The sequence below is a fragment of the Antechinus flavipes genome, chromosome 4, assembly GCF_016432865.1.
Source record: "Antechinus flavipes isolate AdamAnt ecotype Samford, QLD, Australia chromosome 4, AdamAnt_v2, whole genome shotgun sequence".
NCBI classification, from domain to species: Eukaryota; Metazoa; Chordata; class Mammalia; order Dasyuromorphia; family Dasyuridae; genus Antechinus; species Antechinus flavipes.
This window is the reverse complement of record NC_067401.1, coordinates 196,658,035-196,684,748: the sequence shown is the minus strand read 5'-3', so window position 1 is coordinate 196,684,748 and position 26,714 is coordinate 196,658,035. Positions and strand designations below refer to the sequence as shown.

Genomic DNA, 26,714 nt, shown 5'->3' with positions numbered 1-26,714 from the left:
CCGAGTGTTAACCAACTCCTCCCACGTGGAACTGCCTGCGTTTCCAAACATCTGGCAAGTGCCATTCCTTGGAAGCGCAGGAGAAACCCCGCCGAGAATCTCGAGCGAACGCCGGCCAGCTCGCCACCAAAACCAGGCTTTTAAGCTTTTCGAGCCCTCTTCTTCTTCCACCCCAACCTCTCTACCCCAGTCGCAGACCACAGAGACTAGCCTGTGCCAACAGTTCCTCCTCCCTCTCTCGCCCCCTCTTTTCTATCTCGAATGGTACAGCCTGGCCCCAGCTCAGCTCCCCACTTCTTTCCCAGAGAAAGCCAACATCCCGAAGGGGAGGGTACAGAGCAGAGAGCCATTCCTCTGTCACGTGACAGGGAGTGACCTTACGCCTGGACCCCATGGGGGCTTCTGACCCGGAAGTGGCGCCTTGGGTTCGCTGCGACGCCAGGGGTATGGTGGGAGCGGGTCCGGGAGCAGGGGGCGCCGAACCGGGAGCCCCGCCGGGGGCTGGGATATGGGGATTGCAGCCTCCGCGGCCGCCCCAGTCCTCTTCCCGGGGCGTAGAGGCGGCGGCCGTAGCAGCCCTGGGAACCGGGGATGGCTCCGCGGCCACGGAGGCCTTGTTCCTGGCTCTGGGGGCCGGCGTGACTGCGCTGAGCCACCCACTCTTCTACGTGAAACTGCTCATCCAGGTGCGCCCGGGGATTGGGAGACAGGAAAACGGAGGAAGGGAAGAAGGAAAGTGAGAGGAAACTGAAGGGGGAGGGAAGGACAGATTGGAAGGGGGGAAAGAATGAGAAGGGAGTCAGGAACTAGGAGGGAGAGCTAAGGAGGACAATGAGGAGCGGGGGGAACTCCTGGGCTAGGGGGAGAAACCTGAGTGGGAGGCGTTGGAAGGGAGGAGGGACAGAAAGGAAATCTGAGAAGGGTCCTGGTGTGAGGGAAGGCTGCTGAGGGGAAAGAAGGGGCGCTGGAGTTAAAGGGGGAAGGCGAGGACTGAGGAGTGAAAGGAGAGGTTTAGGAGTTTGGGGCTTCCGGGAGGACCTTGGGAATAGGCGATGGGATGGAGGGAAGTGGGTCACAGAAATCTAGTTGGAGAAAAAAGACCAGTGAAAGAGAGGATATGGCATTGAAGGACTGTAGCTGGGGATAGATACTGGCGAAACAAATGAGGTTGCGTTTGTGAGAGGTTGTGACATCCCTATAGGAGAGAGAGATCTAGGGACAGGAGAAATTCAGATCTGGAATTCTACCCCCCCCCCCCCCTCCGTCAAAGGAATCTAGCCCACACCCCTCACTTGAAGTTAATTTTGTTATTTTCTCAATTAGCAAGCATTTGATCTTTTTCTCCCTTTGATCTCCTTGACTTTAAAAAAGAAAAGAAAAACAAAACTCCTATAACAAATATAGTCAAGTAAAACCGGTTCCCACATAGACTGTATGCAAAAATGTAGTTCTGATTTTACACTTTGAGTCTGTCATTTCTCTTTGAAGGGAGGAGTAGCACTCTTTATTATCAGTGCTCTGGAATCTTCAAACGCCTCATATTATAGATGGGGTTGTAGGCTGTTATTTGTCCGTCATTCGGGAAAGACCTCATGGAGTTGATGCCCATGCATGTGATGCAGGTGAATTGGATTTGAGTGAGGGAGAGCTGTGCAAGGTCACCTACCTCACTTTCCCCTCTAGAAGCATCTGGGTCCACTATAGATCAGGGTGATTGGAAATGGCCATGGATGAAGCAGGAGATCTTGGCCTTTGTAATGTAGGGTCATCAAGCTGAGGTTCAGAGAGGTTAGAAAAAACACTGATTATCTTGGACTCCCTTAATCCATATACCCACACAGTTGCCACATCTTGGGTTTCTACATTCACATCTCTCAGTTTCTAACCTTTCATTCCAGGCACATAGCTACTATTTTAGTTCAAGCTCTTTTTATTTCTGGCTTCAGAAATACTGCATCCTGGTGTGAGGGAAGGCTGCTGAGGGGAAAAAGGTGCGCTGGAGTTAAAGGGGGAAGGAGAGGACTGAGGAGTGAAAGAAGAGGTTTAGGAGTTTGGGGCTTCCGGGAGCATCAGGAAGAGGGTGGTTGGGATTAGGCGATGGGATGGAAGGGAGTGGGTCACAGAAATCTAGTTGGAGGAAAAAAACTAGTGAAAAAGAGGATATGATATTGAAGTATTTTCTCCCTCCAATTCATACTACATGTGCTACCAAAATAATTTTCCTTAAGCATAGATCTTTGTGACTCCCTTTCTCATTCTACTGTGATAGATTCCTCTTGTCCTCTAAGATAAAATATAAACTCCTTTGTTTAGCTTTTTGTGCCCTTTAAAACCTGGTCCCTACTTACCTTTCCAGACTAATAAGAGATTACTCCCTTTCCTTGGACTCTTCTGATCTGGCATACTTCTCTGTTCCTCACGCTTTCAATGTACCTAATATTCATAGTTTCTCTTTTAAATAGGTAGCTTAAGCATTATCTTCTACATGAAGCTTTTCTTAATCCTTCCAACTGCTAGTGCTCTTCCAAACTATTTTGTATCTATATTTTTATATTTAATTTTATACTTATTCTGTATATGTTTGTATGTCCTTGTAATTTCCCTTGTTAGAATGTAGGGGATTTTTTTCATTCTTTGTGGTTGTATCTCCCCTCCCCCCAGTGCCAGTTGTAGTACCTAGCCCTTAATTGTTGATTGATTGGCTCTAAATTCGTAACTGGGAACAGAAGCAATTAAGATTTGGGGATGTGTGGAATAGATAGGAGCAGAAATTCTAGGTGACAGCCTGAGTATTTGTGGAATAGAATAAAAAGATTTGGGGTGTGACCTAAAGGTGACTACTTTTAGACTTCACAGTGATGTATTTGAGAGAATGGAAATCATAATTGGGTATGAAGTTATTTATAGTAATTAATGCAAGAAGAAATTGGGGGTATGATTGGAATGGGGGCAAATATTCCTAGGTTATTGAGGACTAGAGGAGCTTGAATTTGAGGTTGAGGGTAATAGTGAGACATTTAGGTGTGGCTGAGATTGAAGAGTTGTAGAATGAATATAGCATCTAGGAGTGAGTAAGATTTTGAAATATAGAGATTTGGTGAGATATAAAATAAGTGTGACATTTGGGTTTGAGATTTGGGGTGACAGCTTGGGAGAGATGTGAAATGAGAGAGACAACTTTGTGTTTGGGTATAATGGGAATTTGAGGGATGAGTAGTTTTGGTATAGACAAACTTGGTGCCTAAGGAGTAATTTGCATTTGGGCATGGTGCAAACTAAATGTAACAAATTTGAAAGTAAATTTGGAATGAATGTGATTTGAGAATTGGAAATTTGAGGGTAATTGGAAGTAAGTGTGGCAGAACTTTAAAAGTGATATGGAATGGGAATGACAGATTTGGTATTTTGGAATTTTTTGTAATAAGATTTGAGAATGAAATAGGAATGATTTGATAAACCATGACTTAATTAAGTAGAGAGCATTCCAAGCTCATATAAATTTTTTTTTGACTGAGTAACTAGATTGGTAGATCCAAGAAACACATACCTGGATTTTAGCAAAACATTTGGCATCTTGTACTATTCTTGTGGTCCAGCTTGTTGGAATTGGAACTTGCTGAGTATCTGGACACAAAAACTCAATATTTTATATTAGCTTGAAAAAGCACTTGGAATTCCTCAGATATTCATGTTTGGCTCTATGCAGTGTAACAATTTAAATCAGTGGCTTAAATAAAGGCATGCTTATCAGATTTGCAGATGACACAGAACCTAGAAGAATTACTCAACAACGTTTGTTGGATACTTGAGTCAGAACCTAAAAAGATCTTGACAAGCTAGTACATCATGTTGGCTACAATAAGATAAAAATTAATAAGGATTAATGGCAAATCCAACATTTGGATCCAAAAAAATCACCTTCACAAGTACAAGATGGGTGATGTATCACTAGACAACAGGTAATATGAAAGATTTGAGAGTTTTGGTGGATTGTAGATTCATCGTGAGTTTACAGTGGGTTATGGAGATCAAAAAAGTTAAGAGTAGCATAGAGTATATAACTAGAGAGACTATAATTCTATTGTCTTAGGTGAACCCAGCCTGGAATATTGTTGTTCATTTTGAAGTTACCATATTAATATATGGTAGGACATTGATAAACTAGAAAGTGTCCAAAGGAAGATTATGAGGATGGTGCAGGGTCTCAGGATCATACTATATGAGTATTGAAAGGAACTGAGGAATATTTAGTCTAGAGAAGAGATTTTGGAAATGGGGGGAGGGGAGGGAACAACATGGTAGCCTTCTAGTAATATGAAGGGTTGTCACATGGAAGGAAGACTCTACTATTTGGTTCCAGAGGGTAGAAGAACTAAGAGCGCTGGTAGTTGGTGATTGATATAGGCTCACTGTAAGAAAAATTTTCCTAGTAATTAGGTTATTTAGATTAGAATAGGCTACCTTAGGAAGTCATGTGTTCTCCTTCATTGGAGATCATCAAGCTTAGTCTAAATAGACTTTTCCTGGGTATGTTAAAGAAAGAATTCTTATTTGGGGTTAAGCTGGATTGCCTCTGAGGTTCCCTCGGACTGAGATTCTTAGATTTGGTGATCTCCCAAGTCATTAAATATCAGTTATAGATTATCAACTTCAATATCTTCCTTTTATGGAAGGGAAAAAACTGTTCTGTAAAAGTGACTTATCCAAGGTCATGGGGGCATGTTGAATAGGATTTGAATGGGATTTAGTTATGGCTGATATTAGGCATGTCTAGAATTTAGGGGATGATTGGAAATAGGAATAGATGAGAAATAGATGTGATTGGGAATGAAGAAACTGGCATTTGACATATTTATATATGTCTATCAGGGTTAATTGAGAGACTTAAGTTTGATGAGCAGCTTGGATCTTGATCAATATCTAGTAAAATTCTATCTGGAGAAATAATATATGGTTATAAGACATATGGAGCAGATGGGGGAGAAGAGTGCCAAGATAGAGGGACAGAGCAAGAGGATTTGTAGGGTCCTTGCCATGATTAGTAATTAGAAGGGGAAAGAGATGCTAGGAGACGGTATTTGGGGTAAAGGTGTTTGAACATGAACAATGTCCTAAGTTCGTTTTCTTTATCTGAAGGTTGGACATGAACCACTGCCTCCCACTGTAGGGACCAATGTGCTGGGAAGAAAGGTCTTCTACTTGCCTAATTTCTTCACATATGGTGAGTGCTATTTACATCCTGAGAAAATGCTTGGGAAAGAGGTCTCAGAACCCTTGCTGGCTGAATCTGATGGGTCAGGGGAACTGTGCAGTCATTCATTTTGGTTTGAACCAGGGGTGGAGAAGGGAATTTGGAGAATGTAGCTAAAGACTAAGAAACTGGTGATAAAGTATCTGGCAGCCAGAGGTAGAAAATACAGCTTTGGTTCCAATTCTATAGCAAAGATTTTCTACACATGCACACAACCCTGCATAGTTTATGAGGAGTAAACAGATACAGAAGGAAAACTCCTAGAATTGGAAGCGGCTAAATCCCCATTCCCTTGTACAAAGTGTTTATTGCAAGTTCTGACTACTCCTTTGTGGTCATACTCAATTATTATTTTGTTGTTGGAATTGTTTCATACTAACTCTTCATGATCCCATTTAGGGTTTTCTTGGCAAAAACCCTAAAGTAGTTTGCCATTTCCCTCTCTAATTCTTTTTACAGATGAGGAATTCATTTGCAGATTCTCATTGGCAGAGGGAATAAGAAGAGAAAATAAATGCTTGTTAATTGAAAATTAAATAACTTCTCCCCCCAAAACTGGGTTTCATACCTGTCATCATGCTGTAGTTACTTGTGAATCTCAAGTGAGATATATTAATAATGTCTGTTAAAATGCTTCGAAACCTATAGAGCTTATTTACATGTAAAGGCAAATCACTTCTCCTTTTGGAGAAGTACAGAAGAAGCAGCTTGTAGTTTAAGTGTAAAAGGGTGCTTTGGACAGAAAAGAGTGTTTCCAGGTAATAATGTTAAAAGCAGTAGTAATAGTTCATATTTCTATAGCTCTTAAGTTTTATAAAGTACTTTCCTTATTGTAACTCTGTGAGGTAGGGAAGGAAAATGCTTTTGTTTTTATTTTAAATGTTGAGATGCAAAGATGAATGTTGAAAACTATTGTTTTATATATTTGGGAAAATATAGCACTCTGTGCCCAATCTCCTATGGTCCTAAGTAGTGGGAAGAACACCCTGAGAAATGTCACAAGCAGCCACATTAAAATCATTATTAGGAGAAATATTAAAATCTTAGACACAGAATGGCAGAAATGGAGAGCTCTTCAAGATCATCTACTCCTTTGCTTAGGTTGTAGCAGAGTTACAATCTGGGATATGTAGTAAGATACTTAGTGTTTATGGCTTTGCATGTCCTACTTACTGCCAACTTCATTAATAACTCCCTAATTCTTAGGTGTGTATCCAAAAACAGCTTTGGTTTCTCTTACACAATCCTAGTCCCAATCTGTTTTGGTGCCTCCTTTTCTTTACTCCATTCCCATATACCTTTCTTCTAACCCTTCTTTTTTCTTCTACTTCCTGGTCTCCTGTGTTCCCAGTCTTCCAACTATCCTCACCCCCACCCCAATTTCCCCCTTGGCCATTGGAAAAATATCTAGGGGCTAGGAAGGTTACTACTGGAATTGATTTCGGAAGATCCTGTAGTGTTGGCTTAACCAGCAGGTGACCATACTTGTGTTGCAACAGCTTATCAGATCTGGAAAGGCTGTTACCATGTTATGAATTGGGCAGGAACATTTTCTCATAACTTGCTGCAGTTACAGATTTGCAGAATTTATCTTTTACTAGGTTTCTTTGGGAACCAATCTAAACAAAGAATGGAGAGTGTCATCAATTTGGGGCTTACCTAGCTAGTTGTCAATGTTGAGGTATTTTTGAAGAGCTCTAGCTATAATAGCCCAACAAATATTCCCTTGGATTTCTGCTCTGTTTTTCTTCAGAAAAATGGGTGATTCTCTCCTCTGATCATTTGCACTTACTATAACTCTTTGAGATGAAAAGAAATAAAGATTCTTATCCCCATTTTGTAGATAAGGGAATTAAGGATCAGCAGGTTCTTAAGGTATAGGAGTCAAACAAACTTTTCTTGGTTCAGAAGTGCTCCTGAATAATGTCAGAAGGTGATGCAACATAAATAAAAATATAATACCACAGAGATCATGTTAGCTTTTCGTTTCCTAAGTTAATAGGTGGCCCACTGATATCTAAGGGACTAGGAAGCTATTACCATCAATGGGTTTTCTTCCTGCTTTTGCTACCACATGAAGCTAGGAAAATTTACTGTGTTAGAAGCTCAGTGGGTTGTTTTTTTTTAAAGTTTCATCGACATCTTTTATTTTTTACACCAGTCATTCGTGCCTCCCACTATCCTAAACCTCTTGAAATGATCCTTTGTAACAAATTTAAGATTTAAATAATTTAAATCCAGGTTACTATTCTAGGTTTATGGCTTGAGATGAACAGAAAAAATATTACTGTAAACATTAAGCATTTACTAATAGCAGCAAACTATGTATACTAGTGCTTACCCTAGCACTAGAGACACAAATATAAGCAAGCAGTCTTTGCCTCACATGGAATGTTTACAAAGCATTCTACACAATAGCCATGTGAAATAGCTAGTTTGAGGATTATCCCTATTTTACAAATAAAGATTCAAAGAAGCATTTTGTTTTGAATTAAGATTTGAATTTAGGTTCTCAGGTGCTACTGTAATATAGTACTTTAACCATGGAGCTATTTCCTGATGCTCCCTCCCCTTCTACTTTTATGTCTTTGTCTTCTTTTTGTCTTAGTTTCCAAGTATCACAGTATATACCTGGAACAAATGAACTTGTATAGTTTTTACAAATATTCTACAATCTTCCCCTAGTCAAGTCAAATTGGAATGTGAAAGCTCCTTTACATTTTGTTCTTTCATTCCTTCATATGTTTACAACCACCAGATGTTTTAGAGAGTTAAGCATCTGGACACAAAGGATAAATAAGTGCTGGTTTGAAAATAAGAGGACTTTCAGGCTTTGGGAATCAGACTAATTTTATTAAAGTTACAAAAAACTTTACTAGGTCAAATAGTGGTGCTTTAGTGGGAGACCTTTTTGGAGCAACTATTCCTCAAAAGAACCTCCTTCTTGTACACTGATTGGTTTTGCCATCACAAATTGCTTACATTTTTTCTGAAAGCAGTGTGCTAGCATTTGGAAGCTGGGCTCTCTCTCCTCTAAATCTCTGATGTACCTGATGCAGGATTCAGTCAGATGGCTCCCTCAGCTTCAGTGATTCAGTGAGAAGTCTTTGAAGGAGAATAGTCTCCTGTTCTTTCCTCGCTGCTCTCCATGGCCTTTTTCTCAATTATTATAAATAATGTGTCTCCCACAACCTGGCAGGCCCATGTCACTGCCAGAACTTTCTTACTATCTTTTGAAAAATATGTTTGTTTTTCTCCTTGATTTACACAGAGTGAAATGGGTTTCTTATTCACATTGAGTTAATGAGCTGAAATACTAGCATTGAAACTTGGAAAGGAATGATTTATTTTAAAGTTGACTGAAGAAATATTTAACCTTTTTTTGTCATTAAAAAAAAAAAACTAGTCTTGTGAAGTATACAATGCAGGTGTGCACTTTTCATTTCACAGATGAAGAAATTAAGTCACAGAAAAGTGAAGTGACATGCTTAGAATCACCAGTGATCTTTCTGCAATCCAGAAGAAAGATGATGTCTTTATTTATTTGTTTATTTTTTGGTTTGGTATCTAGTCTCTTTTAAGTCACAATTGAAATGAATATTACTGTTCATCCAAGTTTGCAATAAGTTTGCAACCTAAATAAATATTTAGGTTGTGGTGTCCAGAAGTGGAAATTAATTGTGAAATGGAATGGGAATGAAATCTATTTTTTCTTCTTTTGTGCAGCCAGACACATTGTGCAAGTGGATGGGAAGAGAGGACTATTCCGAGGCTTGAGTCCAAGACTTATGTCTAGTGCTCTCTCCACCCTATCCCGGGGTAGTGTGAAAAAGGTGAGGCCATGGATGTGTCTTATATCCATGTATCATGCCATATAGTTAATCTGTTAGGATCTCTGTGACTTCAGTTTAGAAACAGAATGTGCCTTGGCTGTGTTTTATACTTTGTGTGTTATACTTTGCCAGTACCTTTGGCTAAAACCATTTGACCATCACATCCTGATTTTGGGCAACATTGTCCTGGTGCAAATTCTCATATCTGGCTTTTGATCCTTTTGAAAAGTTATAATGTGTTTCTTTATTTCTCCCAGTTGAGTAACTAAGACAAAGAGTGACCATTGCTTGATTTAATAGATTTAGAAGCAGCAGAGAACCTTGGAGGGCTTCTCTTCCAAATCCCTTATTGTATAGAAGAGGAAGGTCCTTCCTACATTTAGTCATTGGCAAAATCTGGATTTGAACTTGGTGATTGCAAATCAATTATTTTTCTATTTTATTGGGCTGTCTGATCTAGTTAGACCATTTCTCATTCAGAGTATCTTGGTTCATCCTAGTCCACCACAGATGACTCTTATAGATCCACGAAAGCAAGTGTTGGATTTGTTTGTCCAGATAACAGTAGCTCTCTATTGAGGGAGTCATCTTAGACTCATCAGAGGGGTGTTGCAGAAGAAAAACTGAAGGGCTCATTGGGATCTCTTTTATCTTGGCTACCTCTCTGAAACTGTTTCGCTCTTAACAATTAATCTCAGGGGCAAAGCTTAGTGGCCTTTTCTTATTGAATTTAGATTATTTCCTCTCTGTTCATTCTCTGTCTTAGGCTTTCCCTTTGGAGGAGTTAGAACATGTATCCAATAAGGATGATGTGAAGACATCACTGAGGAAGGTAGTGAAAGAGGTGAGTATCTGTGCTTAAAGATTAAATTGGACCAGGAGAGAGCTTTGAGCTAGGATTGATTTGGTGAAGAATGGGGAAGGAGAGGAAGGGTGAGTATTAGTGAACTATGGTTACTACTATTTTCCTGCCAGAGAAACATATTTGCTTAAGGCTGTCTAGAAAAGATGAGAAAGCATTTTTGGTGGCTTCTCTATCTTCAACTCATTTCTCCTTTACTTTTATTCTGGGGACTGATGATCTGTTTAACTGTATAATATTATATTATAATATATTATAAAATATTACATTATATTATTATATTATAAATATATAATATTATATATTTTAAAATTTTATCATATTATTTTATATTATAAATTATAATATATTATAAAATATTATAAAATTATATATTATATTATAAATTTTATGATTATATTATATTATATAATGTTATAAATATTATATATTTATAAAATATATTATATTATAATATTATAAATTTTATATTATAATATTATAAAAGAGTATTTATCAAGCATTTAGATAGTGTATTTTTCTGTAGTGTTAGTTAGTCACATTCTCTATATTTTAGGAACTGAAGATTCAAGAATGACCATTCAAGTATGGACTAAATGAGTCAGAAACATCAGTAATGAACTAAAAGATTAGGATCCATTATGAGAAAATTAAAGAAGAGCAAATTGTTGAACTCAAAATATTCTTTGGTTGAGATGGAAAAAGGAAATTTATTTTCCTGGAAAAGGTTAAGATTTTTTGGGGGAGTTATTTGAATGTGATAAACTGCCAGTGGTCATAAATAGTGTAAGTCTTTATGATTTAGGAGAAGGCCTAGAGGCAGAAATAGAGTAATTGAATGAAAAGGAAATTGAGGAAATATCCATTGGAAAAATAGCTGAAGAAGGAAATGAGATGAATAATATTAGAAGTGTCTTGAAAAGTTTTGAAGTAGAGAATGAAGATTCATAGCAGGCTCAGAGAGGAGGTAAGGCCAAGTGACCACATACATAGCCAGTTGATTTGGAGAGCAGCATTAAGCATTAACTAGTACTAAAGGTTGCAAGTCTGGTAAGGAAGAGATGATAAAAATCATTCTCAGACTTTGCTAGGACCAGCATTACCATATCATAGCATGTTAAGTTTTAAAGATCACACAAAGCTCATTTTACATTTGAAGAAATTTCGGCCTAGGAAGATGATTCAGTTGTGATTTGTCTTACTTACACAAGTAGCCAGTGGTAATGACAGAACTAGTACCCAGGTTTTCTGACTCCCTGTCTTGTATATCATAACTATCATTCTACCACATTATCTGTAGAAATTGAGAATGAAGAAATCAATATGGAAGAAAAAAATAACATCAGGCTGGATGTGCAGTCTGAAAGAAAAAGATAAATTAAAAATTACCTTGAACTATTGTTATTTGAGAATTTCATATTGTGAACTTGCACATAAAGAAAATGAGTAGCTGTCTTTATTATAACATGTTAGAGAATAAATTGATAACAAGTTGTAGAATTTAAATTACTCCAATCCAAAATGTAATGTCTCAGAAACTATATTGCTCATTTTTTAATCCCCCATAGTGCCTAACACAGTACAAATACTAAATATTTGTTGATTTAAGTGATAAAGGACTCTAAGACACACCTCACCTTAGTCTTTGAATTCTTTCATCTGAGAATTCTTCCTCAAAACAATGTTACAAATTCCACTATCCTGGGTTGAGGAAGGATTTTTCTTATGGGTTATCTTTTTATGCCATATCTGATATAGACTGCACCTAACTATTGATCTAGTTGTTTTCCCTATAAAGACTAGTTAAAATCCACTACCAGACAGACACCCTTGATCAAACTTTATTCCTAATTCCTTTCTTTTTTTTCCCCCAGACTTCTCATGAGATGGTGGTACAGTGTGTGTCCAGGGTGCTTTCTCACCCTCTGCATGGTAAGTCTGGGGAAAAGTACATTTGAAATAGAATCTAAAATAGTTCCCATTAGGTCCAAGCCCTTCAGATAAGTAGGGAGTATAAATAAGGACTCTCTCTTTGGCCTGTCAGCAAGAGGTATTGGATTCAGAAGCTCATATTTCTAAGTGGTTAAAATTACCTGAAATCTCCTAGTGAACTATAGTGCCCTTGGAACCACATTGTTAGATTGAAAAGCAAGGTATCAATCCTAGGGTAATTATGATTTTCTTGAATCTCGTCTCTGCCCAATCCTTGTATATGGTGTTTTATTTGTGAGGCATTTCTTTTATTTTAGATCCTAAGATTTAAAGATGTAGAGAGACCTTAAAGCTTAACTAATTCAACTTCCTTATTTTAGTGGACAAATCCTAGTGAGATTAAGGAATTTACACACTTTCACAAAGTATACAAGTAAAATTAGGGTGTAGACTTAGGTCTTCCTGACTTCATGGAGGGGAGGAAGGCAGCCTGTAATATAATAATGATCAGTGATGACAAAAGGGACATTTCAGAGAAAAGCACAGCATAAATAAAGAACAAAAATGAGAAAACTTTGGAGTATGTTCACAACTGAAAATAGTCCAATCTGATGAGAGTAATGGGTAAGTATGAAGAGAAGTTTCCTCACTCATGTCCTCTTCCCTCTTGTGGGCATCATAGCATTTTTTTATTCGAAAACAAAGTCTTTTATGCAATATATCAGTGTACAATTAATAAAATACTGTTCTAGAAGAAGAAATGTCAAGTAATGAAAATAAGAAATTTGTTGAGCATTTTGAATAACTTTAGCTCCTTTCCTTGCATCCTTCCACTTGTAGAATTTTTCTTAGTATAAATTAAAGGGTATTCACTTGCTTAACCCTTATTTCCTATCAGAAACGTCTCCATATGGTTTGGCCCATGGTTTCCCAGTCTATCCAGCATGTTCTCCAGTGGTTGTTATAAAAACCAACTGGTTATCTTACATCTATCCATGCATTACTTAAGACAGACTTTCTAAGTGATAGTTTTTCCCACCAAGGCAGGATTGAGGTTGTTCCAGAGTATCTTCTCCACCTGATTCATACTAGACTGAGATAGAAAAGCTTCTGAGCATCCTGGCTGCTCCCATGATGATCTCCTGGAGATCTTGGCATGTGATGTAAGTATAGAGCAGGAAAAAAAGAGGTCACCCACTCCAGCCCCAAAGAAAATGCTCAAGACTACCCAGGGATAAGTAAGCAGCAAAGCTAGAATTTGAACTCAGGTCCTTTGTTGTAAAAAATTAACATGTTAAGATCAGAGTCTGGACCAGTAGAGATGAAGTGGGGAGGATCAGGCATGACACATCTTGCAAAAAATAGCACAAGCTAAAGTTTGCAGAGGTGGGATGGCATGGGACACATCTGGAAATAATCCAGTTTGACTAGAAGATAGGATGTGTGTTGGGAATTGTATATACACATACACACACACACACACACACACACACACACACTCCATAGAAACCACAGGATTGAAAGCTAGAAGGAGTCTTGGACATCCACTATGTTCAACACTTAGGATAAGGAAACAGGCCACAGGAGGGATTTGCCCAAGTATCAGGTGCAGGCTTCAAGTCTATATTCTCTGTCTCCATTTCCACTGGTTTTGACACTCTAGCATAGCTACCTTCTCTATTTTTCCCTTCCTGTGATTCACATTGGTTTCCATTAGATATCCTTGGGCTAGGGATGTTGGTGAGCATGGGCACTGGTATACCTGACTACTTGTATTTAGTTCTGTTTTCCTCCCTTAGTCATCTCGATGCGCTGTATGGTCCAGTTCGTGGGGCGGGAGGTCAAATACAGGTGGGTGATTCTGAGTATCCTTTGATGCAAACATCTGTTTGCTGTTTAGCTCTCTAGTGGAAATGCCTGGGTCTGATCTCTTAACCAACTCATCTAAGGTCTCCCAAGATCTCCATCCATTGCCCAAATAAGTGATGCTGGCAGCTAGCCTGCAAGAACTCTGACTGCTTCTTTCTTCAACTTAAAAAAAACATTTTTTCCTTAGTTTACTGTTCTTCTGGTCACATGAGAAAAAAGAATTACATACTCAGGTGGCTATAAGCTGCTTATGTGCCTGTTGGTGCTTTTCCAAATCCCAGTCAGGGTTGTGGACCTGAGAACAACTGAGATAGTCTTTTTAGGACAAGTAGCACCCTGTGTCTTTGAATCCCAGTGTTCTGCTCTAGGGTGAGGTCCATTCCGGTCTGTAATTCCCTAGGCTCTGGAGTTGACCCAACTTCCCAAGATGACACCAGGTCTATCATGACCTAATGGTCAGTCTTGGTTAGGCCCCTTAAAATCCATTCTTACACTTTTTTCCCAGGTTGTCTTAAAATGTGTTGGTAACTCCCAATAGCTTTCCCATTAACCTATATTATCATGTTCTCAATATACTCTGGGTTCATTTGTCATTCATTAATTCATTCCATTGACTTTTACTGAATATCAACTATGGACAGGGCCCTGTGATGTGGGTAATATAGACACAATCCCTGCTCACACAACAGCCTTTGTTCAGTGATGATTGTGCATCCTCTGCTCCCCTCTGAAGCCCTGAATGTAGAAAGAGCCTGGCCCTGAGAAACTCCTTACCCTGAGGCAGAAAACCTCTCCAGTTCTCTAATTCCCCAACACTTTCCTTTTTCTCTAAGTGCAGGCTGCAGGCTGCTGCATGTTGTGGATCCAGGACAGCATGATGTTTAACAAGCCTTGACATGGTGTCTTGGGCTGGCCCCTGGGAACCTGAGCTTAGGGTCTTTGGTCAAGAGTGGGGGAATGAGGGGAGAGGCCAGGAAGAAAAGCTCTGGCCAATATTGATGATATAATTTGTCAAATCCTTGTTTGGAAAGAGTAGGGAGGCCTGGCAGGTGGGAAGGGGATCCTGTGGCCCAGTGTTTCAAGACCCCCACTGTCTTTCTCTTTCCTAGGTTGCCCAGTCCTAGCGAGGCTGTGAATATGTGCACTCAGGTCAGGACAGTTGACAATTCATAGCTTTCAGTCTCAAAGTTGCTGTTGATTTCCTTTGCTTTTTATGGCTATGATACTGTTATGGCAGCTGCCAGCCTGGCTACAAAAGCTGGGCATCCTAAGCCCATGTCCTCCCTCCCTGGTAGAGCCTGCTGCTGTGCCCAGAGACCCCAGCGGCTTCTACCTTTTGGAAAAGTCTGCCTGTTCTGAGAGGCTTAGAGACAGGAGGCCTGGCCAGCCTGCATCATTGTCCTCTCCCAGGCCCATAATTTTGTGTGTGTTCTCTTGCATGAGACATCATGCAGCTTTTGTGTCTCCTGGGAAAGTCCCCTTCCATGCAACACTGTTCCTAGTCATTGGATCTTAAGATTTAGAGCCCCAGTCTGACCCCTTCATAGGAGGCAGCTGAGATGAAATGGTTTTCCCAGAGTAACAGAGTATTCAGTAATACTGAAGTCAGCTGGGATTCAAAGCCAGGGCCTTTGACTACAGATCCACTGTCCTTCTTACTTTGCCCCCCAGTTGCCTTTGTCTTTTGTAGGGCTAAGGTTGGACCTTCCATCTCCTCTACTGGAAATTTGTTAAACCCCAGAAAAGTATGAGATGAGGCAGTGGGGACATTTCTGTAGTGGCTGCCAGAGCTGGGAGGAAAGTCTTGAAATCCCACAGACTTGGGGAATTGATCCTTCCCAGCCCCTTGAAGAAGACTTTCATCCCTCTCTCTTTTTTCCCCAATTCCTATGAACATTAGACTTTTCCCAAATAAAGAAGATAAGTCTGTATTGTTCTCTACTTGGAGGACATCCTGTAACTGAGAATTATTCTCCACCCACCTCAGTGAGGGGTAAATGGCTGCGGGCATGCAGTGTTGGTCAGGGACTCTGGCTCCACATGAGACAGTACATCTCTCTCTTATGTCATGCGTAATTTTGTGTTCTCTGCAGTGGCGTGCTGAGCTCCATTGGGAAGATTTTCCAAGAAGAAGGGCTGCTGGGGTTCTTTGTGTAAGTGGGTTTAAAAGAGGTTTTCTTCTTTCCCACCAAAGGTTGTTTGTGTTACACTTTGTTTCTTCTTCCTGCACATCTTTAGAAAGTGCTTCATTTGGGTATTTACTCAGGACTAAGTATGTTCTGGAAATGTCATTGTGTTATTGAATGCTTAGGTGCTGTAAACTCTAAATAAGAACCCAAAGCAGGACTTTGCTTTTATTTTGTAATAGGTCCAGAAATAAGGTCAACAGTAGGAGTATATAAGATACTAGGTAGCAAGGCTGACAAATCCAGAGGATTTTTCATCATACTTGTAATTGCTGGTAATTTTGTAACACTTCATGTCTCCCAACTCTCTGTCCTGCCTTGACAGTCCAGTGTCATTGATTTCCCACACCCAAAGTATTTGCTCGGTGAATTCATCTTGAGCATTCTTTTAAGATTCAACCCCCCCCTAACAATTTGAACCTTACTCAAAGGGCTATAAAACCATGCATACTTTTTGACTAAGCAATACCTCTCTAGGTCTGTATCCCAAAGAGATCATAAAATAGGGAAAAGGACCTATATGTGCAAATATACTTATAGCAGTTTTTTTTAGTAGTGGCAAAGAATTGGATGTTAAGGGTATGTCCATATGTTGGGAATGGTTGAGCAAGTTGTGGTCTATGGTTGTAGTGGAATACCATTGTGCTTTAAAAAATGGTGAGCAGATTGCCCTCAGAAAAACATGAAAAGACTTAAATGAATGGATGCAAAGTAAAATGACCAGAACCAGGAGAACATTGTACACAATAATAACAATGTTATATGATGATCTACTATGAATAATTTAGTTTTCTCAGTTATACAATGGTTCAAGATACTTATGTAGGACTTATAATAAAAGGTACTCTCCATCTCCATAAAAAGACCTAGTAGAGCCTGGATGCAGATTAAAGATGATTTTTCTTTATTTTTCTTGTTTTTTTTTTTTTTTTTTTTGCTCTGTTTTCTTTCACAGAATGAATTAGGTGGAAGTATGTTTTGCACGACTACACATGTATAATCTATGCCAAATTGCTTGCCTTCTCAACTTGGTGGTGGGAGAGGGAAGAAGAGAATTTGGAATTCCAGATATGTTGGAAGATGAGGAACTTGTTTCATGTGAACTGAAAAATGTACATTCCATATAAGATAAATATTCTAGATTAAACTGGCAATGAGAAACTGTTCAGATCAGCACTGTCTTCAGAGTGTGAAAAACCTCAGTTTTGAGAAAAGTACATCCTTGTATTTTAAAAGAAATTGATTCTGTGAGCTAGTTTGCCATCTTAGGATGAGAAGCAAACATTACTCTACAAGTAGGGAAAACACTGGATGTAACAGATACAGTATTTGGCTTCATCCTGTCCTGGTAACCAAGCACTTTTATCTATAACACAGGGTCTTGCTTCCTCTGAAGCTTGGTTATACTAAAGCTCTGGCAAAGGCTTTTGCATTGCTTACCTGTCACCTAAGATCATGAATAATAACTAGAATTGGAAAGGATCTTGGAGATTCAGGCCAACTCCATTTTTTTTTTTAATTAAGGAAACTGGGACCCAAAGACTTGGGGAATTGATCCTTCCCAGCCCCTTGAAGAAGACTTTCATCCCTCTCTCTTTTTTCCCCAATTCCTATGAACATTAGACTTTTCCCAAATAAAGAAGATAAGTCTGTATTGTTCTCTACTTGGAGGACATCCTGTAACTGAGAATTATTCTCCACCCACCTCAGTGAGGGGTAAATGGCTGCGGGCATGCAGTGTTGGTCAGGGACTCTGGCTCCACATGAGACAGTACATCTCTCTCTTATGTCATGCGTAATTTTGTGTTCTCTGCAGTGGCGTGCTGAGCTCCATTGGGAAGATTTTCCAAGAAGAAGGGCTGCTGGGGTTCTTTGTGTAAGTGGGTTTAAAAGAGGTTTTCTTCTTTCCCACCAAAGGTTGTTTGTGTTACACTTTGTTTCTTCTTCCTGCACATCTTTAGAAAGTGCTTCATTTGGGTATTTACTCAGGACTAAGTATGTTCTGGAAATGTCATTGTGTTATTGAATGCTTAGGTGCTGTAAACTCTAAATAAGAACCCAAAGCAGGACTTTGCTTTTATTTTGTAATAGGTCCAGAAATAAGGTCAACAGTAGGAGTATATAAGATACTAGGTAGCAAGGCTGACAAATCCAGAGGATTTTTCATCATACTTGTAATTGCTGGTAATTTTGTAACACTTCATGTCTCCCAACTCTCTGTCCTGCCTTGACAGTCCAGTGTCATTGATTTCCCACACCCAAAGTATTTGCTCGGTGAATTCATCTTGAGCATTCTTTTAAGATTCAACCCCCCCCTAACAATTTGAACCTTACTCAAAGGGCTATAAAACCATGCATACTTTTTGACTAAGCAATACCTCTCTAGGTCTGTATCCCAAAGAGATCATAAAATAGGGAAAAGGACCTATATGTGCAAATATACTTATAGCAGTTTTTTTTAGTAGTGGCAAAGAATTGGATGTTAAGGGTATGTCCATATGTTGGGAATGGTTGAGCAAGTTGTGGTCTATGGTTGTAGTGGAATACCATTGTGCTTTAAAAAATGGTGAGCAGATTGCCCTCAGAAAAACATGAAAAGACTTAAATGAATGGATGCAAAGTAAAATGACCAGAACCAGGAGAACATTGTACACAATAATAACAATGTTATATGATGATCTACTATGAATAATTTAGTTTTCTCAGTTATACAATGGTTCAAGATACTTATGTAGGACTTATAATAAAAGGTACTCTCCATCTCCATAAAAAGACCTAGTAGAGCCTGGATGCAGATTAAAGATGATTTTTCTTTATTTTTCTTGTTTTTTTTTTTTTTTTTTTTGCTCTGTTTTCTTTCACAGAATGAATTAGGTGGAAGTATGTTTTGCACGACTACACATGTATAATCTATGCCAAATTGCTTGCCTTCTCAACTTGGTGGTGGGAGAGGAAGAAGAGAATTTGGAATTCCAGATATGTTGGAAGATGAGGAACTTGTTTCATGTGAACTGAAAAATGTACATTCCATATAAGATAAATATTCTAGATTAAACTGGCAATGAGAAACTGTTCAGATCAGCACTGTCTTCAGAGTGTGAAAAACCTCAGTTTTGAGAAAAGTACATCCTTGTATTTTAAAAGAAATTAATTCTGTGAGCTAGTTTGCCATCTTAGGATGAGAAGCAAAGATTACTCTACAAGTAGGGAAAACACTGGATGTATCAGATACAGCATTTGGCTTCATCCTGTCCTGGTAACCAAGCACTTTTATCTATAACACAGGGTCTTGCTTCCTCTGAAGCTTGGCTATACTAAAGCTCTGGCAAAGGCTTTTGCATTGCTTACCTGTCACCTAAGATCATGAATAATAACTAGAATTGGAAAGGATCTTGGAGATTCAGGCCAACTCCATTTTTTTTTTTAATTAAGGAAACTGGGACCCAAAGAGGATTTTTCCTCCAAAGCAACCTTTAGGTCACTGGCTGTCAGTCACAAAGCTGGTCAGTGATAGAATCAGAATTGGAACCCAGGTCCTCTGCCTCCAGAGTTTTGTTCTCTTCCACTTTGTCACATTGCCAATAGCCAGGCACCTCATGCCATCCTCCTTCAGCATCAGAACTCACAACTTGAGTAAAAAATATAAAATCTGATTTTTAACTTTGTTTTTAGGGGCTTGATACCTCACCTCCTGGGAGATGTGGTCTTCTTGTGGGGCTGTAACCTCTTGGCTCATTTCATCAACGCTTATTTGGTGGACGACAGTGTGAGTGAGTCACTCTCATAAGGATTAAGCAAAAGCTAGAATTATCTGTTTCCATACAAGTAGAACAGAATCATCTGCCTTCATTATAAAGGAAGCATTTTAGAAGTAGAAATCTATTTCGTGAGGTATCAGAGAGACTGGATTTTGCAAATAAATGCAAGACGTAGGAGAAGCTTTTTAGTTTGAGCCAAGGCAACATTTCAATGGCCTTAAAAATTACAGAAATCTCGAAATACCCCCACCCCACCCCACCCCCCGCCACCTCCCCCCCCTCCAAAAAAAAAAAAGAAAAAAGATTGACTCCTGTGCATCTAGGCTTTTTTTTTTTTTTTTTCAAAGTGGCTTTTCTTAAAAGAGCATACTGGATCAGAGGGCCTCTTAAGATATCTTCCAGCTCTGGAATTTTAAGATTAAGATTGTTACGGTTTGAAAAAAGTTTTCCATGATTAATTAATTCAGAGTCTGATATTTAAAGGATTGCTATGATGTTCCATATCTAAATGTCTTTCTAAAAAAACTTTTTACAACTTGGTCTGCTTAATGCTATTTGGCAAATTGTTTCATTTATGTGGAAGGTTTTTATTATAACTTTAAAGGATCTTTTCTGAAGGAAAGTCTTGATTTCCTTTCCAATCAAATGAAACTCATGAGAAGTTTGGAGTTTACTGTATTTTTTCAGCCACCTCAGTTTTGTGGATGAGTTGTTTCATAGAGACTTCACTGAGTCAGTATTAAATGCTTCATGCTTTGTGATTTTTAATACTTGTGACTTCTAATTTTCTCTAGTTTTGTGTATGTGATAGGGAGAGAAAAATGAAAGGAAGAGAAAGAGGAATAGGAATTTAGGTTATAACATTTGCAGTTGAGCCTGCTAAACTGGGTCAAAATGATAATCTAAAATATGTATTAATTGGCACTTGCGGCCTGAAATCTACGGTACATCAAGGACATACATTTAAGCCAGTGAGCAAATTTTGAACAAGAATAGTCAATTAAACCTGCAGGCATCAAGTGAATCCTTTGGCAAAATTTACAAATCTTGCTGGGCATTTTTTTTTTTTTTTTTTTTTTTTTTTTTTTTTTTTTTTTGGTCAGGGATGAGGAATAGCAGAAGGTTTTCAGGTCCAGATCCTTAAATGGATAACTTCTTATACCTTTGTTTCAAAGAAGACTTTCAGTGTGTTTTGGAAAATTGTCACACTTAGTGTGACCCTTTATTCCATTACCTTGCCTTCATAATTCCTGGCAAATTTACCCGTTTCCATTTTAAAAATGTATTCTGCCCAATTTATTCCATACTTCTCTCTCCACACCTTGTCTCACTCCTAACATAGAATAAAGGAGACCATGTAAAAGGCCCTAAAAAGGAATCTTCTGAAAGTCAAAGAGAATTTGAACTTCAGAAGCATTGATGAGGATTAACTAGAACTACTTCTGCAGCATTATTTGAAGGGAAGGAATACCACAGTGTAAATAGCAGATTGCTAGGACAGATGGAAGCCAGAGCCTGTTGTAACCTTGACTTTTCTCTCTATTCTCACCCTTCAGTTCAGCCAAGCACTGGCAGTTCGCAGTTACACCAAGTTTGTGATGGGGGTAGGTATGCAGCCAGCTCTGTGGCCCCAGACAGTGTTGGTCCATGGTTACCATTCTATTGACATTCTATTCTTTGTGTGGATTTGGGTATGAATGGAGGTGAGACTACTCAGGATACTTGTCAGTATAATTTATAGCAATAGAGATGCTGAGGAGAATTTTGACTTCTTTGGGTTTCAGATTGCAGTTAGCATGTTGACCTACCCTTTCCTCCTGGTTGGTGACCTCATGGCTGTCAACAACTGTGGGTATGTATGTGTGAAGAGTTGTCCCTCACATTACCTTGGAATTGGGCTTTGGGAGCCTGATGGCCTCTGTGGCCCAAAAGCTGGGACTTGGGAAGTCCTGAAAAGGTTCTCCTTCTCTGAGTTTCTAAGCCAAAAGACCACATTCATCCTTGTCCACTGCTTAAAGAAAGCTTTGGTTGGCTCTAAACCTTTTCGACTTTGTCCTTTCCTTCTCCCCCCTGGATATGGATCCTGCCATGTAATTACCAGCAGAAAGCAGGTAAAACTGATCTTTGATCACTAATACCCTGTTTGAACTAGATATTCCCGTTATATTAGTCTCTGTTCAGGCCATGCCAGCCAGGCTTTCTCCATTGCTTTTTTTTGGTTCTGACCCATTGATCTTACTCCTGGGCAGGTTGCTGGCAGGCCTCCCACCTTATTCCCCTGTGTTCAAGTCCTGGATTCATTGTTGGCGATATCTGAGCATGCAGGTAAGTGGAGGTAGTTGAGAAGAATGATCTTTTTTTTTCCTGAGGCAATTGGGGTTAAGTCACACAGCTAGGAAGTATTAAGGGCTTGAGACCAGATTTGAACTCAGGTCCTCCTGACTTCAAGACTGGTTGCTTTATCCACTGCACCACCTAGCAGCCCTGAGACTGATCTTTTAAAATATTTTATTGATACCTTTTGTCATTATAAAGTTCTTTTCCTGTGAGAGTAGATTTTAAAAAGTATTGGTCTTCAATATAGAAAAACAGAGGTAGATTAAACCAAAGCTTGGAAGTTTGTGAATTATATGAATAAGATGAACAGTGGAAAGTAACTTAATAGGTTATTTAAGGAAACTAGTGATAGTAAGGGCTCTTTTTTCCCCCAGTTGTAGAAATAAAATTTTGTTGATGACTTTGGGTTTTATATTATTTAAATTTCCCTCAGTCTCCTTGTTCCTCCTTTTCCCAGAGAGCCATTCCAGTTAATGAAGATTTTTTAAAAGGAAAAGAAGAAAGACATAGCTGGCATAGTCGTTAGTGTTCTGGCCCTGGAGCCAACAAGACTTGAGTTCAAATCTTCCTTTAGAAAACTTAACACTTCCTATCTGAGTGACCCTGGAGAAGTCCTTACCAATTTGCCTCACAAAAGAAAAAAGGGAAAAGAATAAAAAGAAAATCAGTGAAACCAGTCCACATATTTTAAAAAACTGACATTTTAGACAGTATTCCACACATTTGTGGATCCTCATATCTGCAAAAGAATTCTCTCATTCTCCCCCAATCCTCTAGGTCCTATATGGGGCTACTTAATTAGGGGCTGTGTTGTGGTTCTGAAGCTTGTCTGAAACCATCACTTGAATTAATAAAGGAAATAGTTTTCAGGTCCCTTTTCAATAATAAGGGCTGATTCCTCATATTTTATGGTGATCTCAAGCAGATCATCCAGGTTATCCTTCAGCCATCATCTTGTGCCCATCTCACTGTATAGGGATCTGGATGAAGCATTGGTCTGCTTCCTCTGGCCATTCTTCTGTTTTTATGTTCTCTGTCTACCTATCTGCTTACTGTCTAAAGATATCTTGTCCCTGAGTGGGTCAGTATATTGGTGAGCCTACAGGAATAGGTTTTCACTTGGCTTCATTATAAAATGGGAACATTAATGTTATCTTGGGGATCAATCAGGAGCTATATCCTCAGGGTACATTAACCAGAGAAAGATCCCATTATACTTCCACTATAGTGAGTCTGGATAAGATGTTGATTTTCTTTGATGATACTGGCCAATTCTGAATGAAACACAAACTCCCTGGGCATAGTTATACATCTGGCTACTAGAACCAAAAAAGATTCTTTTCCTGTTGGAAACCTGGTCCCAGGAACCCTTTCCAAAGCCCTATGTCCTCCCATTGGTGTCATCAAATAAAAATTTTAAAACATATCACTTAATAATAGCATAAACTTGACATAGATGGACCCTCCTTTCTGGATAGTTATGTTCTGGCTCCCTGAGTTCTCAGTGTCTTTTCCTTTCACCAGATTAATATAGGACTCATTCAAAAGGCATCAGAAGATAAAATCAGGAAGTGGAAAAAGTCCTGGGAATGGTCATGAGATCAGCTTGAGCAAATCCCTTCTTTCTGGGCCTATCCTCAGGAATGAGGAGATCGCACAAATGGTGTCAAAGCTTCTTTTCAGGATTAAAACTCAAGTTCTTAACATCTGCCCTAAAGCTGAAGTTGGGATTCAACTTGAGAGAGGAAGTAAGGCTTCCCTTTTTCAACTATCTCACTATTCTTTCTTTGCAGGGTCAGCTTTTCCGAGGATCAAGTCTGCTTTTCCGCCGAATCTCAGCAGCATCAAGCTTCTCCATTGACTAAATCAGAATAACTTGACTACAATAATAAACAGACTATCTGCCCAGCCCGAGTAAGGGCCTGATTATTGGGCTATCTTGTAAGATAACTGACTGTATAATACAACGATTTGGATGTTTGCCTTTCTGGTGGTTATTAGTGGTTTTTCAGTTGTGTAGATAGGGGATGGGCTGGTAGGTAAGGAGAGTAGGGTTTTGGTGTGGTCTGAAAAAGTACTTATTCAATACTGATTCTGATTTAATAATTTCTAAGACTGCTTGGCAGAGTGGCACAAGGGGCATTGGAGCAATTTCTGGTAAATATCTCAGAGGCATTGCAAATAAAATGAAAAATAATATTAGTAAGGGCATAGAGACTCATTCCATTATACCATAGTCAGGGTGGCAGCATATTTCCTCCTCTCCCCCCCATTGAACAAAACTCAGGCAGAGAACAGATGAGCATACTTCTCCTCTGCTTGGTTTTGTAAACAATAATAATAATAGCAATAGCTTTGCAGATATTTCCTCAACAGTTAGGGGTAGGAGGTATAGTTTTGGGCGAGAAACAGCCTGTTTTAATTAGTACTCTTATATCATGTAACTCTGTTGCTTAATAAAGGATATGTAATATGTTGTGGTTCCCAGAGCACTTTACATACATTATTTCATTTGATTTTATCAACACATTTTTACCAACAACTGAGGTGGGCAGAATTTTTTATTTCCGTGATATTGACAAGAAAGCAGGCTTAGCAAAGTTGTCTTGCTCAAGATCACATGCTGAAAAGTGACAGATCAGAGACTTGAATCCAAATATTCTCTTAGTAAAGGCTAAGCCTTTCTATGTTTTGGTTTTTCTAATATGGACACAGTAAAATTTTTTTGTAAAAGGTTTTATTTATGATGATTTTGCCTTGTCCATTTTATGTTCAATCTGCTTAACACATGATGTCCATTGAGGTAAGAAATGTCTTATGCAGGACTGGTATTTGATTACCTGGCTAATGTTAAATAATTCCAACTATTAAATATTAATTTTCAAAAATTAATCTTCAAGGCTTGACAATCTATGATGCGCTCTCGTCTGGGAGCCATCTGTAAAATATGGTTTATTATTTAACCCTGAGCAGTCACTTCATTTGAGGAAGCTCTAGTGTTACTTGATATTTCACATTGCCACTCTTTCTTAATTTCCAGGGCATCAGAAAATCTCTGACCACTGACCTTTGCAGTATCAACTAATTTTACTCAGCTACCTCCACTGAGTCCTTCAGAGATATCTGGCTACGATTTCTTGAATTGTAGTTTAATAACCCACAGCATACTCAAGAACAGCCACATGCAAACTTAAAGCCTTTATTATACTTGCTCAAATAATGCACCGAACACAAGGTCTGTGAGAGACATATATGTTCACTATCAAGCTCCTTACCTCTCTTGACTATCCATCCACTCAGTTCAGCTACGCCAGGATAAAGAAAACGACCTCTAGCTGCAGTGGGCTTAAAAAGGCTCTGTGATGTCACAGCCAATCAGAGAGGGAGCTTTCTCCTGTTAAAAAAAGCTATCTTGATATGACGAGAGCCTGGCCCATGGGGCAGTTCCTAGCCACAGAAAATTAGTTCCAGGCCAGTCAAACCAACTGTTGTGCTGTGCTGGCCCATTTATTTTTATTTATTTATTTATTTATTTAAAATAACTTTTTATTGACAGAACCCATGCCAAGGTAATTTTTTACAGCATTATCCCTTGCACTCACTTCTGTTCCGATTCTTTCCCTCCCTCCCTCCACCCTCTCCCCCAGATGGCAAGCAGTCCTTTACATGTTGAATAGGTTACAGTATATCCTAGATACAATATATGTGTGCAGAACCGAACAGTTCTCTTGTTACACAGGGAGAATTGGATTCAGAAGGTAGAGATAACCGGGAAGAAAAACAAAAATGCAAGCAGTTTATATTCATTTCCCAGTGTTCTTTCTTTGGGTGCAGATGCTTCTGCCCATCTTTGATCAGTTGAAACTGAATTAGCTCTCTTTATCGAAGTGATCCACTTCCATCAGAATACGTCCTCAAACAGCATCATTGTTGAGGTATATAATGATCTCCTGGTTCTGCTCATTTCACTCAGCATCAGTTCATGTAAGTCTCGCCAGTCCTCTCTGTATTCATCCTGCTGGTCGTTCCTTACAGAACAATAATTTTCCATAACGTTCATATACCACAATTTACTCAACCATTCTCCAGTTGATGGGCATCCATTCATTTTCCAGCTTCTAGCCACTACAAAGAGACCTGCCACAAACATTTTGTGTGCTGGCCCATTTAAAGGACCCTTATGTAAATTTGCTGGTCTGGAAATTTGCAGTCTTATGTCTTTGTTAGAATGTTCTTTTTTTCTAGTAGTGTTTCCTGGCCATTAGCAATGGTGATGGTTGCTCAGTCATTCACTTGTGTCCAATTCTGTGGCCTTACCAACTTAGTTCATGAGGTTTTTCGGCAGGGATACTGGAGAAGTTTGCCATTTCTTTCTCTGTGTCCCCAATTTACATATAAGAAGCTAAGGCAAATAAGGGTCAAGTGACTTGCTCAGGGTCACACAGCTAATAAGTGTCTGAGGCTGGATTTGAACTCGGATCTTCCTGATTCCAGCCCTCCGTGTTTTATGCACTGTGCCGTGGGGCTGCCCCAGTCAGAGTCGGTGGGGGACTGCAAAATGATAATGCCCAGACCACCTCGGGGAGGTACGAATGTTGGGGTAAATCTGGCAAGAAAGCATGGAGACGTAGCTGTGGTTCCGCGCTTGGGCTGGCACCCGCAGCGCTGCACGGGCTCCCGGGCCCT

General features: G+C 39.3%; 1 protein-coding gene across 3 annotated transcripts; it reads left to right on the top strand.

The window, feature by feature from the left end:
- Window positions 1–309: 309 nt before the first annotated feature.
- On the top strand, window positions 310–24,517 carry MTCH1 (mitochondrial carrier 1). Of its 3 annotated transcripts, none has more exons than XM_051996815.1 (12): window positions 331–686; window positions 5,137–5,221; window positions 8,978–9,084; window positions 9,851–9,928; window positions 11,821–11,878; window positions 13,678–13,729; window positions 17,750–17,809; window positions 19,606–19,699; window positions 21,248–21,295; window positions 21,476–21,543; window positions 21,941–22,016; window positions 23,822–24,517. In XM_051996815.1, the coding sequence occupies exons 1-12, from the start codon at window positions 393–395 to the stop codon at window positions 23,891–23,893; spliced, it is 1,092 nt and encodes a 363-aa protein (XP_051852775.1). In that variant the 5' UTR covers window positions 331–392; the 3' UTR covers window positions 23,894–24,517. The 3 variants fall into 3 exon arrangements, 2 of the variants coding, with proteins under 2 accessions (XP_051852775.1, XP_051852774.1); XM_051996814.1 differs by lacking the exon at window positions 17,750–17,809 and adding an exon at window positions 15,841–15,900; XR_007953494.1 differs by lacking the exons at window positions 17,750–17,809; window positions 23,822–24,517 and adding an exon at window positions 15,841–15,900 and having other exon boundaries at window positions 310–686; window positions 19,606–19,703; window positions 21,941–21,972.
- Window positions 24,518–26,714: the final 2,197 nt, after the last annotated feature.